Source organism: Rhagoletis pomonella, unplaced genomic scaffold (assembly GCF_013731165.1).
Source record: "Rhagoletis pomonella isolate Grant_MI unplaced genomic scaffold, Rhpom_1.0 Rhpom_scaffold_00007, whole genome shotgun sequence".
NCBI lineage: Eukaryota > Metazoa > Arthropoda > Insecta > Diptera > Tephritidae > Rhagoletis > Rhagoletis pomonella.
In genome coordinates, this window is record NW_023458561.1 from 44,086,376 (window position 1) to 44,102,667 (window position 16,292).

At 30.8% G+C, this 16,292-nt stretch overlaps 1 protein-coding gene across 1 annotated transcript in view; it reads right to left on the reverse strand.

Moving 5' to 3' along the window:
• Nucleotides 1-13,028: 13,028 nt before the first annotated feature.
• Nucleotides 13,029-16,292, reverse strand: part of LOC118742893 (potassium channel subfamily T member 2) — a gene marked incomplete at its 5' end in the record, with an annotated part of 163,069 nt that continues 159,805 nt past the window's right edge. The window contains 2 exon segments of the mRNA XM_036475311.1: nucleotides 13,029-13,904; nucleotides 13,973-14,161. Of these exon segments, the coding sequence (XP_036331204.1) occupies nucleotides 13,647-13,904; nucleotides 13,973-14,161 (447 nt within the window).

Consider the following 16,292-nt stretch of genomic DNA (forward strand, 5'->3'; position numbering starts at 1 on the left):
TTCTCACTCAATTTGATTAATAACTGTTTTTTAATGAAATCTAATAAAATTTGAAAGAGCGAAGTTGGGTCCGATTTTTAAATTTCTGTTTGTTTGTATTAAATTTTTTAGTGCAAAGTGCAGAAGAAGTAGCAATTTTGCAGAAAAATGATTCTTCTTTTCCAGCTAATAAAGGTTAAAATATAAAAGCTACATAGTTGAAAATAATTGTAGGATTCTCCCAAAATGAAAAAAATAAATAAAAAGAAAAATTTGAAATGTTATAAAAAAGTTCACTAAAATTATCTTTTTTTTCGTTTTTATAAAAATTTTGGGTATGCAATTTTATAGCTAATTAAATTTTAGTATAATAAAATGCAAGTTGCTGGTGGCTTAGAGTTCGCGTTGATTTTTAATAGTATAGAAAACGCTTTTATTTCCCAATTTAGCCTACAGTTGTGCTGGAAATATTAGCGAAAAAATTACTAAGAATCAACGTGACCTTTAGCTTCTTACAAATTGCACTAAAATTTAACGGTCTATAAAACTGCATATCCAACATTTTTCTAGAAACTTAATTTTTTTTTTTTAATTTTGGTGAAACATTTGAAATTTTTCTTGTGATTTTTTTTTCATTTTGAAGGAACGCTACGATCGTTTTTAACTAGTTTTTATTATGAAAAATTTATTAATTGGAACAAGAAAATCGATTTACTTCGAAATTGCTACTTACAAAATAAATGAAAATTGGCTCGATTGGTCTCTCGGAAATTTTATTAGCTTTAGCTAAATCACTCAAATTTAGTGAAAAATGAAATTGGGTAAGGCCATGACAAAAAAACATAGTAATCAAAATTTTCTTTTTGATGCAAAAATGTTCCTAGATCCTCTAGACGCATCAAAAATAAAATCTGAAAAAAATGTCGCTAAAATCTTCTTGGCGCCTAGGCTCGATATGTTTTAGAAGCGAGCTAACTTTGCGAAATCAGTTCTATCAACCTGCGTTGGCAGTTTCTGCGTTAGAAAAATTTGTTGCACAGTGTGAATATGTGAATGAAAACTCAATTGATTCAATCCATATACAGTTCCGTAATGAAATTCATAAATAATTAGGAAACTTCAATGAATACTTATTTATTTGTTTAATTTTTTCAAATTTTTCCCAAATTACATTTTCTTTGTTACATATTATTGAATAATTTGTTCGGAAATCCAATTTGCAATTGTTTTTTGTAGATGTACAATTTTAACGTTTTATTGAGACTTTTTTAATTAACTTGTTTTGTTCTGAACTGCATATAATTTTACAGTTATGGCGGTAACAATTACAGTTACTTATTATTTGTAGAATGGTTTTTTTAGTAAATCTCTATTTCGTATTTTAACACGTTTTGCTATAAATATGTGATATCTCTTTTATTTCAGATATTTCTACACTATATACATACATTAATGTATTTTCTTGTCAAAGTTTTTATATCTATTTGTCTCTTTTTTAGTATCTTTTATATCTATACATATGTATGTATTTTGTCTTAAAAATATTTACACTTCTAAATTTGTTAAGTTTACAGGTGACCTAATGTGCTCCATTTTAATTATTTGAAGAAAAAAATGAACTCAAAGAACTGTGTGATCTAAAAATTGCTTTTCGAATTGTATTACAGTGCAAATATGTTTGAATATAAATGGATCACAAAAACGTAGCATACATTTTCCCAAGTGTATTTTTTCTCAACATAAAATATTGGTTTTGAGTTTTTATTTAATGTCGTTACTTCAGTTCGATAAAAGCTTTAAAAGCGTGTTACTCTAAAAAAGTTTTAATAAAAATAAAATATTTTTTTTTGGTGAAGATGTCGAAAGCCAAAAAGCAAAGTTCTTTTTATTTGAAGTCAAAGATTGGTCAATATTAATGACGATTTCGTTTCTACAAAAAATGTTGCCTTCTCATCGCCCTCTTCTTAGCGTTTTTACGTAGAGGGCAAAAAGAAGGTTGCATTTTGCGGTAGAAACGAAATCGGCATAAGTATAGATTGACTGTATTGCCATTAAAAGAATGAGAGTATATGAAAGAAAAGGAGAAATATAGTTCTACAAGTGGCTACTTCTGTTCCCGAAAGCTTTTTGGGGGTGTTAAAGAACTGTTAAAACCTTAGGAAGGTGTTTCCACTTAATAATTATCCAAACAGCTGCTGCTGTGCTTGAGGTGATGTTGAGCTTTACTCCCACCAGTTTAGCCCGTTACAGGATTTTTTTTTTTAAACTTTAGCCTATTTTTGGTAAGACATACTATAGAATTTTGTGATATTGGCACTAATTTTTCCGCTGCCAGAAATATGCCGCTACAACACACATTTTTAAGTTTCTGTGTATTTTTCTAGCACTTAAACTCGAATTTATGTGGCACATTTTGCGGGGAACTAGAAATCACAAGAGTGATGAGCGAAATTTTGTTACTCGAACAGCATAGAGAGGTAAATTCTTTATCAGCAAAATTGTAAACCCAATCTCTAATGCCGTATTTCCACTAAGCATTAAATGACACAAATTTTAATAACAAAATCGGGCATTAAAAAAATACCTGCGCTATTGCCTTAAGAAAATTGTCGTTAAATTCGTTTCCACATGGAATTTTTTTATATGGCATACATTTTTTCGTCATTTCAATGCCTTGGGAAAATTTGGCATTAGATGTGCCGATTTTTGTATGTATCTAAAGATTATTCGTTTATTGGCCAGGTTTTCATACATATGTAACGGGTGATTTTTTAAGAGCTTGATACCTTTTTTTTTTAAAAAAACGCATAAAATTTGCAAAATCTCATCGGTTCTTTATTTGAAACGTTAGATTGGTCCATGACATTTACTTTTTGAAGATAATTTCATTTAAATGTTGACCGCGGCTGCGTCTTAGGTGGTCCATTCGGAAAGTCCAATTTTGGGCAACTTTTTCGAGCATTTCGGCCGGAATAGCCCGAATTTCTTCGGAAATGTTGTCTTCCAAAGCTGGAATAGTTGCTGGCTTATTTCTGTAGACTTTAGACTTGACGTAGCCCCACAAAAAATAGTCTAAAGGCGTCAAATCGCATGATTTTGCTTATTTACGAAGCCATTCAACCAGAAATGAGCCTCATCGCTGAACAAAATTTGTCGATAAAAAAGCGGATTTTCTGCCAACTTTTCACACATTCAACACATTTCGAACCGAACACTGATTTTGGTAATAAAATTCAATGATTTGCAAGCGTTGCTCGTTAGTAAGTCTATTCATGATGAAATGTCAAAGCATACTGAGCATCTTTCTCTTTGACACCATGTCTGAAATCCCACGTGATCTGGCAATACTAATGCATGAAAATCCTAACCTCAAAAAAATCACCCGTTATATTCATATTTTCAAACAAAAAGAAAACAACAATTAGGCTAGGATATATAATTGCGAGATAACCAGCCAAATCAGACTAAGATTGTTCTATTTTTTCGTAGAAATTGTATAGGATTCATAAAAATCAATATTTTTCGATCGGAAAACTCTGTTTATTTTCAGGAGACTCCCGTTTAACAATTTTTTCATAGTAACTATACTTTATAGGTACGCCAAAAACCCCAGACAATGCAATGAGGGCAGCAATAAAAAATCTTTCGTATTCAAAAATTTTTAAATAAAATATTGGGTATTATTATTGGAAGTCACCTGAAGAGAACCAGAGTTTTCCGATTGAAAAACATTGATTTTCAAGAGTTCTATTCCATTTCTACGAAAAGTTGTTTTTTTCTCCATATAAAATACATACACGGATAAACGTTAAGCGACCTCTAAATATTTTAGATTTCAATATAAAACAAACATTTTTAAGCAAAAAAAAACCGACTTCAAATCACATATAAAAAATTAAAGATTATCGCCAATTTCTTAAAAAAAAAAATCCGACGAACTGATAACCTCCTCCTTTTTTCAAGTCGGTTAAAAATAGGGGTATATTCTTTCGATATAGCACAATCCTAGGTAGAGCACTAAAATTCCGAATTTTTTTTTTTGAACCACCCTAATGCAGATACATTATTAAGGGTATTTGAGGAGTGTAATAATAGTTTTTTTTACACCCTTTAAAACCATCGATTTTAAACACTTGCTATTAGGGTATTTCAGGAGAGTAATATTTTTTTTCGACGCCCTGTAAGAACCGCTAAATCGATTTTTTTTTCTACAACTTCTTTATTTGATGCCGGATTTTTATAAATGGTATAGCGTTATAAAGATGTTAATAAAGCCTGCAGGAAGTATATCCTGTCATGGAAATCTAAAAAGTTATACTTCGTGATTCGTGAAGTCATTAATAGATCATACATGGCGTATGAGTAACATTATTGCCTAGTCATATTTCATAAAAAAAAAATAAAATAAATTATTACGCATGTTTATTTGACCTTTAACAACTATATAAAAAATCTTCGTTGATAGCTTGATGTTTTTACAAAAGAATATGCTTTAATACCAATCAAAAGAATTTACAAAAAATCTTGTACTTTCAAATTTTTTTTATTAACAATGCAACTTAAAATGTAAATATCTTGCGAAAATGACCTGGAACACTTCGAATTTTTTATCGCCTGATTATTTTACTTTATTGTAGGCTCTCGTAGTAAATAAGGTTCGTAAGCGAATACAAAATAGTTTTGAAAAACAACCGAAAAAAGTCGAAGGGTTGCCAATATGCTAAATATTAAGTACGCATGTTTTTATTTACATACTTACGTACTACGTATGTACACATTTTCATAAGCACGTATGTACATATGTATTATTTTTAAAGTGCAGAACTATTTATTTCCTAAGTAACTACATATGTAGATTTCGAGTGCCTTCTGCTTTTTTTGTATGCCTACTTATCTCTAAAAGTTTGTTTAAGAACGTGTAAGGCCTTATAGCATATATGTATTTAGTATGTATAGTATATTTAAATAGGGGCATCTACTACTACTACTTTGTTTTGTCACATTTCCATCTAACCGCTTTTACATATTCGTACTTCAGTGACCCTCCCAACACTTAATTGCTAATAAAATTCATTCTCTAAAGTTTTCGTTACTTAACAAATTATGTACTTACAATTTTTTAAAACAATTTCCAAGTATACAGAGTTAATAATTTCGAGTAACCTACTTATTTAGCTAGATATTCGTATTCGTTTTTACAATTTCATTTTTCATGAGTTATGTAATCCCTATGTCACTACTTTCGGTTCATGTAAAGCATTAATAGTATACCAAAGCGTTTTTCAGTTTTACTAAAATGTTTCAATTCTCTCTTAGCATTATCTCTATCTCTAAGCCATTCATTATTCATCGTACATACATATGTATGTGCATTTGTAGATATTATAAATTATCTTAATTTAATTTTACTGTATAAATATTTACAAGAAAAACCTACAAAGAGTGGTGCAATATATTATATATATGTATATCTCTTAGTATTAATGCTGTTACCTATTTATGTATGTAGTTGTATATGCACCGACAAATTAGTATGCATATTGTATGTACAGCGAATATAGTTACATATATACAACTTCTGGGTACTTAATCTACTAATTTATTAAGTAGCTTATTCTAGTTTCATAATACAAATTATAAATTGACTTTTTTATAAATTTTTTATTATAAATTTATTACTGTAGAATAATATGATACTACAAAACCAGTTTCACGAAAGCTTTTTACAGTGGCGGTCAAAAATGGATGAATTGTGTTTCGATTTTAATATTTACAATGTTTTTTAAGCTAACATTTTTTTGATATTTTTTTTATAAAAATATGGTTCATGCTTTAACAAAATCTATACATATAAATCACATTTCGAACTTTATACAGAACTTAGAAAAATTCCAACATTTTTTATCTAAATTTCGAGCTTTTAAACCAGGATTTTTAGAATTTTTTTTAGGTATGCAGTTAACAGGTTTATAAAATTCTAGTAAGTAAGTGCAAGTTTTGAGCAGCTAAAAAATAGCATTGATTTTTAGTAAATTTTTTTTTTGCTTGGCGTTCACTCTTTTTTTCGAGATTTCGAAAACGGTTTTGCGTATATTCTTCCTTAAGGAATTCATGTTTATATGGAAAAAAGTGCAAAACGTTGTCAACAAAAAAAAAAATCTTAAAAATCAATACCCAAAATATTTCTAAAAATTCTGGTTAAAAAGCGCGAAATTTAAAAAAAAACAATTTTAGAATTTCTGTACAAAGTTTGAAAGTGAGATTTACATAGTTTTCTTTAAAGCATGAACCACATTTTTATAACAAAAAAAAAATATCAAAAAATGCTAGCTAGAAAACATTGTAAATATAAATGGATATTAAATATTCATCCATTATTGACCGGCACTGTAAATTAAATTTTGTTTTTTTTAATTTAATAGAAAACTGACAGAAAAGAGTTATTTTTCACTTAAATTTCTTTGGTTTGGAATTTAATTTATAAAAGTTGTAAAATGCGTGTCAACGACTTTCGAAAATTTTACTCTAACCGAGGCATGTTAAACAAGTACTATCAGTAGAGCAGCTGATTTGATTTTTTCAAATTATTTGGTCTCTTACTGTCAAATGATGTTAGTTTTCCTACAAAGGGCGTGTGTGAATCGGTAACAAAGTTCTATGGGAAAAGCTGTTGAATAATACTTTTACTATGGTGAGACAGTTTTGCCAATCTGCTGTGTGAAATGAAATATTTTTTGACAGCAGTAAATTTTTGATAACCGCAGCTTTATGCGGAATAAAATATTACAAATTCAAGTGAAATTAATAATTTAAGAAAACATCTACCATCGTTGATGACAATTCATCAATTTAAGCTTTTAGTTAACGAAAAATTACACACATCAACAATCTTTGCGATTGTCAAAAATATTTTTTTTACAAATTCCAAAAATTTTCTATGCATTTGTCAAAGATTTCACTAGCATCATGAGCTACTGAAGTTTTATTGACCTCATAGTTGTCAAAAATTTACTCGCCGCGAATTTTGTTACCGATTCACACACGCTCAAAGATTCTTAATTGGAAAAACTTATTTGCACGTAGAACCTTCAAAAAAGAGATCGAGAATCAGCCTTTGGAACGTTTGCTTAACTCAGGAGTACAAACGCTGATTATTGGGACGTAAATAAGATGTATTAATGCTTCGGAATGAAAAAATGCATGATAAAAATATAGTAAGGTAGAACCGCTGAGAGTCACTTTTAAAATTCTTGACGTTTCCAAACAATTTAATTTTTAAATTTACTCACAAACTCACACACACATTTTCATTATCAATCTCAAGCAACAACAATTTCGAACAATTTCAATTTTTTATTTTCAATTTTATATGATTTTAAAATGCTGACAAACTTAAAAAAAAAATCATGGCCGACAAAATGAGAGAACGGTTCTACCTTGCTATGTTTTTATCATGAAAAAATGTACAAAGAGAGACAGTCGCGCCAATTTTTTTATTTTTTTTTTTATTTAAATTTTTTTGTTAAATTTTTTTTGTATTTCACAACGCTCGCTATGATATTGAAAATAATAGAAATACGTGTAAATGTTGTTTATGCTCTAATGCTACTAAGGGGCTGTCCATATATTACGTAAGACCCATGATAAAAATATAGCAAGGTAGAACCATTCTCTCAATTTGTCGGCTATGATTTTTTTTTGAAGTTTGCCAACATTTTAAAATCACGTAAAAGTGAAAATAAAAAAATGAAATTGTTCGAAATTGTTGTTGCTTGAGATTGAAAATGAAAATGTGTGTGTGAGTTTGTGAGTAAATTTAAAAATTAAATTGTTTGGAAACGTTCAAGAATTTTAAAAGTGACTCTCAGCGGTTCTACCTTACTATATTTTTATCATGGTAAGACCTTTGTGTGGGAGGGCGGGTCTAGAATTTTCTTACTTTTTCTTATATGGGTGAAGGTGGCGTCCCGTAGATTCTTACGTAATATTATTTTTCTTGTATTCTTATTCAAAATTGTTCTTTATAAAATACGAAAATTCACCCGAGTTCAAAACAGGCGGAAACTCCTTTACGTAATATATGGACAGCCCCTAAGTGATTGATATTTCCTTTTACCAGCAGAAAATCATATTTTTGTTGTCCGTTAATCGACTTTATGTACATTTTATTATTTTTTATATATTTATTAAATTTCAATCGATAACTAAAAGAAAATAGAATTTCAAAAGATCGCGACTAGGGAGTACGTAGAAATTAAGATGCTTTCGGGCAGGATTTTCTCAAGGCTACTTAATGGCAACATCAGTGATTCTATTCTATGATTAACAAATCAGGGCTGGCGAAATTATTCGCATATGCTCGAAAATTGAAGAGAAGTTCAAAATTTAAAAACAAAAAAAAATGTTTTTTTTTTAATTTTTAATTATTAAAGTGTTTTCGGTGGCACCAAACAAAATAGTACGTATTGTAACAAAATTCTGCAGCTATGGCTTAAAATTAATGCTAGCTCTAGCCTCAAGAAGGCTAACCTGGTCACACTGGTGCTTAGGTGTAATCCTAGATAATAAAATTTTATGGAAGTTTCATGTTAAATAAAAAATGTCTTTGGTAAAATGTGAGGTCTGTCTTAAGAGGAATCCTGTGGAATTATGCTTCTATGTTAAAACTATGTATCAGCTATGCATCTGTGGTGTGGTGGCGCAGACTTTCAATCAATTGCGAGGGAAAATTGTTTTTGCCAAACTTAAAGGAACGATCGCACTCAGTATAACGGGAGCTTTCCCTCCAACACAGGCGCTGCTCTGGATGCACTGCTAAACCTACAGTCACTTAATATTTTTATGCGCGATTTGTGGCGTGCGCCTTGAACACACAAAGCGGAGGGACCTACAGTTTTACGCCGACTCCGAACGGCGATTGTATTTTTATGAGAAGCTGTTTTTCATGGCAGAAATACAATCGGAGGTTTGCCATTGCCTGCCGAGGGACGACCGCTGTTAAGAAAAAAATAAATAAAAAATCGTTGGACATGTATCTCGTTGAAATTGAACATGAATATCGAAATGGAAATTTTTTCAAGTGTATTGATTTTAATCTAGTACATAACAATTAATGAAACCGTTAGTTCCGTATAAAGGATTCTTTGAAAACTATAGCAATAAAATATTAAACATTTACACATTTCTACAAGTATTGCTTATATATACTTATGCTAAGTACTCAAATTGTGTGTTTAGTGTTGGAAAGTGCTTCAAAGAAATGAACAATGACATACATATGTACGTATGTACATATCAAATAAAAATAGTAAAAACTTAGAATACTCGAAGAAGCATTCAACTAAAATGTTGCTTCCGACATTAATATATACATACAAGTACCGTTTTCTCGGACTTAGAGTTTATTTATTTAACTTATATATTTGTGCTTTGGCTATTTTAAGTTCACCATTTATTTGTACAATTTAATTTATCATGGTTTCCGTAATTAGTTTTATTTTTATTTTAATTATTTCTTTTTCTAAGAACTGTGCGATAGAGTTAATCTAAATTTCTTAAGTCTATTTATATTCACGAACTTAATTATTATTTACACGATTTTACAAATATTTTTTACACTAATTTCCTTATGTCAACTTAATCGCTAAAAATAATATGCTTTAATTTGATTTTGAAAAAAAATGAAAGTGAAAAAATTTAGATATTAATTTTAAACTTTTCTTGAAAGATAGCCCGAAAGAGCATCGAGTTCGGGGTACCTGTTTTTTTTTCAATTTAGCAAAGTGGTAAAAGGGATTAAAATATCAGGGTAGTTTGTTTTTTATGCGAATTCCAAAAACTTTTTTTCCACATCATTACGTTCAATCAGTGGAGCGACCCTTTGTGTTAGGAATGTTCGATATTTTAAAATGGACCGATAACATGAATCGATATAATTCATTGTACTAATAATAAAATAGATATGACCATATATGGTGCTGAACAATATCGATATCGGAAATATCGATATAAAAAATAAAAAAGTTCTATTAATGAAATTCAAAAAATTTAGATTTTTTTCAATAATCTGCCTTATCCTGAGTTTCGCCTGAAAAAAAAATTCACGCGAAAATTTTTCATCCGCCCATAGTAAAACCATGGAAACCAAAACTAAAAAGTGAACCGGTTCGGGGAAAATGAAATTCATGATAAAGCTGAATATGTAATGTAAGGGGTGGTCTTTGAAAATATCAACATTCAAACTTTGTTTGGGGCACCTCTTTATTTGGTTCTAAATATGTACAAAATAAAGACTCCCATGAAAATTTAAAAATTTAAAACAAATTTTTTGGGGTCGGTTCGTTTTAAATCGCAAAACTTCAACAAAATTTTGACTTGAAATCTAATACTGAAACTTATTCATACATATAAACTCATAAATTCGCCGAGTTATAGCTGGTTAAAGCAACATTTTTTTTGAATTTTTGCAAATTTAAAAAATATTTTATTTTTTTTTTTGAAACTTTCGCGAAAGCCTTTACGTTGCATGTAGATAATAATATTTCCTCACACACCCTAATGTACATATCGTCACCTTAATGCACGAAAGGTCCTAACCAAGAAATTTTTTATTTTACAGGAGAAGCACAAAACATTAGAAAATGAATATCAAAAAAGGTATGCATTTTTAAAAAATGGCATGTAACTCCGTTGTTTTTAGTTCTAACACTTCAAAAGTTTTATTGAAATCTGTTCGAAAAGGGTGTTGGTTAGAACCTTTGTGAATTAGGGTACCGATATATAGAAATATATCATTCTTATTACTACGAGGGTTGTCTTTTATATTTTGCACCTTTTCAACACTACGTGTTTCGACATTTTTATCGACGAGTTTTATTTGTTCTTTTTTCAGTAAGTAGAAAAATTCATCTCGCCCAAAAGATGGGTTTAACTAGTGAAAATTTTTGCGCAATAATTTATTATGATTTTCGACATAAATTATAGAGCCATGAGTGCATTGATTAACCTACCTCGACTTTCCCCGTTGAAGCACCACATCTAGCGACTCTGGTACAAGTTCCAACGTGGCCGTCGATCCTTGCAGGATTAATTTCGTAAAGGCCATCCAAAAAGGATTGTTGCGCCAGAAATAATCGATGCTGTGCGTCAACTGATAACGCAAGATCGTCATGTGATGTATTGCAAGATAGAGAAATCCTTGGGGACCATGCATACATTCAATATTGCAAGAACATTTGGTCACCAAGAATTTCTGTTCTCGTTTGTCAACTGCCAAAAAGAGGAAAAATTTGAAAATTGGTTCAAGCGAATGCAGACTTCCAAGGAGAATATTTTGGCCATTTCATTATTATTTTACTGTGTTTTCATTAAAAGGCACAAAATATAAAATGCAACCCTCGCATGAAATGCTTTTCATATCGTAGACTATCTCTTTTTTCAATGCATATTTCGATCTGAGACAGTCCGCTCTTGTTTCCCCGTATACACTGTATAACAATTTTTAAGTTCCAAGTTGTTTCCAAGTGTTTAATGCAAGATTTAAAGCCATAGACACTGTTCCTCGTATAACTATTTTCTAATGCACTTTTACTGAGAAAGACATTGTTAAAACACAAAAAGGCCTCTCAAAGGACTCTGCAGGAAACAGCTAAACAAGTCAGTAAAAATACCAGTTTATGAACTGCCATGAGCTGTAGCGGTGGCCTACCAGTTCGACTTATGCGATCAGCGACATCTGCTTAAGATTGTCAAATCCAAAACTCAAATGCAATTAATTCACACAAGTGTCGGCTTAACGACTAGCGCTTCTGGTTCTGTGATCACAGGTCAGCGTTGCCAGAAGTGAAGACTTATTTTGAAAAAAAAATATATCGGTAAAATCTTAAACTGAAGAAGTTACAATGAAAGAGAATATATCGAAGATATTCACTATGAAGACTTCTGGCAGCTTTTTTTGACGATTTTTTATGTGATTTCAACAAAAAATTAAATTAATTTAGATAAAACAAAAATTAGTAAAAAGATGGAAGGGGACTCAAGAAGAACACTGGTGCATATATTGGTGTAAATTTACCAATTTTGGTATAAATCTGAGTAATTGTACCAAATTTCATAAATTTACACCAAATCATACACCAGTCTGCTACTTGAGGAAGTATTCTTTTTACAAAAACAGGCAACCAAATATTGTCATAATATTGATTCAAATGAAAATTAAGATATATTAAAAAATTTTAAAGCTATAATTTACAAATATTAAATCACATGGATATAAATGGGGCATTCTTAATATGCTAGAATTTTTTGTTTTTCGAAATTTTGAATTTTTTGGCTTTCGTGTAGTGTGCCGATGAAATGAAATTATTTCGAATATTTATGAACTATTTGCTTAGAAACGATGTGTGATCAAAAAAGTAATTAAACACTCTTGAGATTTTTTTTTTTGAAGAATGTGCTGAATTTTTCTTTTTTAAAATTGAAATGTCATATTTTTTTGTTCGCCATTTTGATTCGCGGATTTCTTGAAATTGTTGAAAATAGATATTTGCTTCACGAAAAAATTATTTTTTTTTCCGAGTTTTAAAGATTTAGTCCTCACTTGACCGATTTTTGAGGAAAAAATTCTGGTAACACTGTATTAGAATCGAATTCGCAAAAATTTTTCACATTAAATTTAAATATAAATCACAAATATGAGAAATTAATTTCCTTTGGCCGAAATACATTTTAACACCATAAAAATTAAATTAACCAAAGAAAAATTTGTTTCTTGTTAAAACAAAAAAATTTGAAAATTGCAAATAAAAAAAAGAATTAATAGAAATACCATAAAAAAAATTTCTGCTGCTCGAGTGTTCGAACCTTGGATCTCTCCAAGGGCGCGCTAATGCAGTCAAAAAGGTAGAATGTCTTAACTAAAATACTAGCAAATAAAAAAATGCCAAATAGAAAAATTTGTACAGTTTTATTTCCGAAAAAAAAAATCATGAACACATTTCATAAAGAAGAACATGAAATGAAACAGTTAAATATTTGCTAAAATATTTTAAGAATAAACCACAAATAAATGATATTTTTTTTAAGACTACAAATAAATAATCATGATTTACATAGTTCTTCTACATTTTAATGAAATAATACTCGTTTTATGTAAATAAATACATTATTTTTCGCATTACTTTAAAAGCCTTTCTACAACTACAATTGAACGATTCATCTTATCTATATATGCACATAAATAACATAAATACAATTAATCACTATGGAGCTTAAACTCAAAATTTTCAATTTCAAACCTACTGCATATTTTAAATCGTTGCCTTTGAACGAGTTTTAATTTGACGACATTCAGCCTTTGTCCCGAATTTTCCTACGTTTCCATCGCTCACTCTTCAATAGATAATGTGCATATCTAACTACATACACTCCAGTTACGCAATTTCAATTGCTCCTAACTACTTGTGCTTAGTCGTCTATGCTTGCCATTTGTTGTGTGTGAGCTGTGATGTCCAGTGTGCGCACTGTGCTACATATAATTTTACTCTGGTCAAGTTGGACTCCGCTGCTGTGGCGACACCTTAGCACCGTTCCGATTTCTACTTATATTATATCCATTTGTTTTTCTTCGATATCGACGAGCGGAGCCTACGACCCCACATAAGGTTGTATCATACAATTGTCCCTTGTAAATGTTGCGGTGATTGCATTTGTCCGGATTGTTGTGAATCCTGTTGTGGCACTTGTAGCGGTGAATTTGTGTTGCTCGATGTGGGTGAGGCGCCAAGATCGGCTGTATTAATGGCCAGCGATGAACCACCGCCGAGTGTAGAGCCACCCAAAGCCGAGGGATTAATGCCACCACCGGCGCTACCTGCTATGATGCAGGGTACGCCTAAAATTGGCGTGGGCTCTTCGGGTGGGGTGACCTAAATAGTATGGCGGAATTGAATGTGAATATTGTGATTAAATGGAATAAAATAAAGAAAAAACTCACCTCCAATCCTATACTGCCATTGAGCGCAATTTTTATTGGATTCGTATGATTCGTTGCCTGCATCAGCGTTGTAAAATGACTGATGCCTATTTCCTCCAGCGAAGATTTACGTCGGCCATGGCTTACACCGACATTGGGTAAACCCTGCCGCAGCGAGGAGGAACGCCGCAGCAATATATCATTGTCGATCTGCAAGTGAAAGTAAGCGGAACGAAACCGATTCAAAAACGGGAAATTTACCAATCTTGTGAAAACAACAACGAAAAATGGGGTGTCGCTTTTCAGTGATTGCAAAAAAAAAAAAAAAAAATATATATAGTATAAATAGTTATATATTGCAAAACAACACTTATTTGTGGAAAACAATTTTATGTAAGTTTTTGCCAAATATTGATGTTAGTAAAAAATAATATTGAAATAATTGTTACTAAAAATTGGCAAATATATATATTTTTTTATAATAATATTAGTAATTAGTTCTAAAATTATGTAAATGCAGATACAAATGCGGTGACGCGACTCCACTGATTCTCGGTTTCCACTGTCATCAAGCAATCAACAGCCAACAACAGGTGGTCGCACATCGATGGCTATAGTGGGTGTTGGTGATACAAATGTCGCACGCAATCGGTGATCGATGATCGGTGACGGTGTCGATGGTTGCAGTTGGTGGTGGTGGTGGTGATTTTGGGGGTTGGATTTGGTGCCGTACATATTGATTAGTAGATAGTGGTAAGAGTGTGCTTAGTGTTGGATATAGTGTTGACAGTGTTAGTGGAACAGTTATGGTGGGATTCTAAAGTACTCTGCCATCGCTAACATAGTATATCGTATAACATCGACAAATAATTCTAAAAGAAGATACAATTTTCGTAAAAAAAAAATGATTTGATTTGTTAGCTTTCAAGAAGTCCCGGGTCGAATGTCGTCAGACGCAACGCATTAAAATGATACAAAAATTGATTAAATTGATATAATTGCGGAAACTTAATAATTCTTTTTTGTTTGATTTTCAATAGCTATGAATAATCAACCGTGTAGATCACGACGAAAACATTTTGAATTTTGAACATTTTGATATTGGAAAATAGGTGAAATATCAGATTTTTTTAAAAGATTTTTTTCCGTTTTGAGGTACGTTTCCGGATATATTTTACTGGCTGGGTGAGTACGAAAAATTAATTTAATTAAAAAAAAATTTATTTTAGTATTCACTGCGAGGACATTTTTATTATCGGTATTTTTAGTTGATAGTCGATAGTTATGTAGCGTTAGCGAGTTTCCGGATCCCATCTATTTTACACATTGGAGAGTATTAGAAACAATTACAGATATGCACACATTATTTATATTAAAAAAATTGATGGAAAAAATTAAAAAATGTAGTAAAATGTAAAATTAAATTATGTAGAAAAAATACTAAAAATAGGAATTTTTTTTTTTCAAAAGCAATAAAAAGTAAAAAACAAAAACTATTTACATAGGTACCTGATGAATTTATTTATACATATCAATAATTGAGAAACCACGAAAAAGAGTAGCCCTTAAAAATACACTATAGTGCTTTAAATAATTATTCACATTCTCTTTATACCGAAAGTTATACTTATACAAGATGGCCCACCATGTTGTTTTTTTTGAGAAAAATTGGGAAAAACATGTTATGCTTCTGTTGACTACTCATTTGGACTTTATTACATTCAACCTTATTATGACTTTTCACCCGAAATGAAAAAAATTCGTGCTAATTTGTTTTCGGGCGAAATTCAAGATAAGTAAGTCTGATTATCTTTTAAATTTTATCTACATAATCGCCGCCATTACCGATTGCTCTGTTCTGCAAGGGTTTCTGCATGAACTGATGCAGGTATTTCAGAAAAAAATTTCTCGTTGAATACAAGATCGGGGTCCAGCTTATCAGGGTTTCAAGAAGAAATTGTCTAACTGAACTGTAAACTAAATTTATGGAAAATATCGTCAGCCATCTTAGTTTCACCATATTAAGTTCTTAAAATCTGCAATTTGAATTAACTTTCCAAAGGAAATCCCTAAAATTGTCACAGATCCGAGAAATGCTCAAATATTTCATTCCGTTTATTTCTGTGATTAAATGTCTTCTTACTAAAACCAACAAGTCGCTTGTAGACGCTGTAGCTCCCTCCAATATGTCCATACCCTGAACACTTTTAGAATGCTCGTATTTTTCATATTTTTTTTTTCAAATCCTTGGTCTTCAGTGAAAACTTTAAAGACCCTAAAAAATCCTACTGCGTTGTTAGGAGCGTGCAAACAAAGGTTTTTACTACACTTGCGATTTATG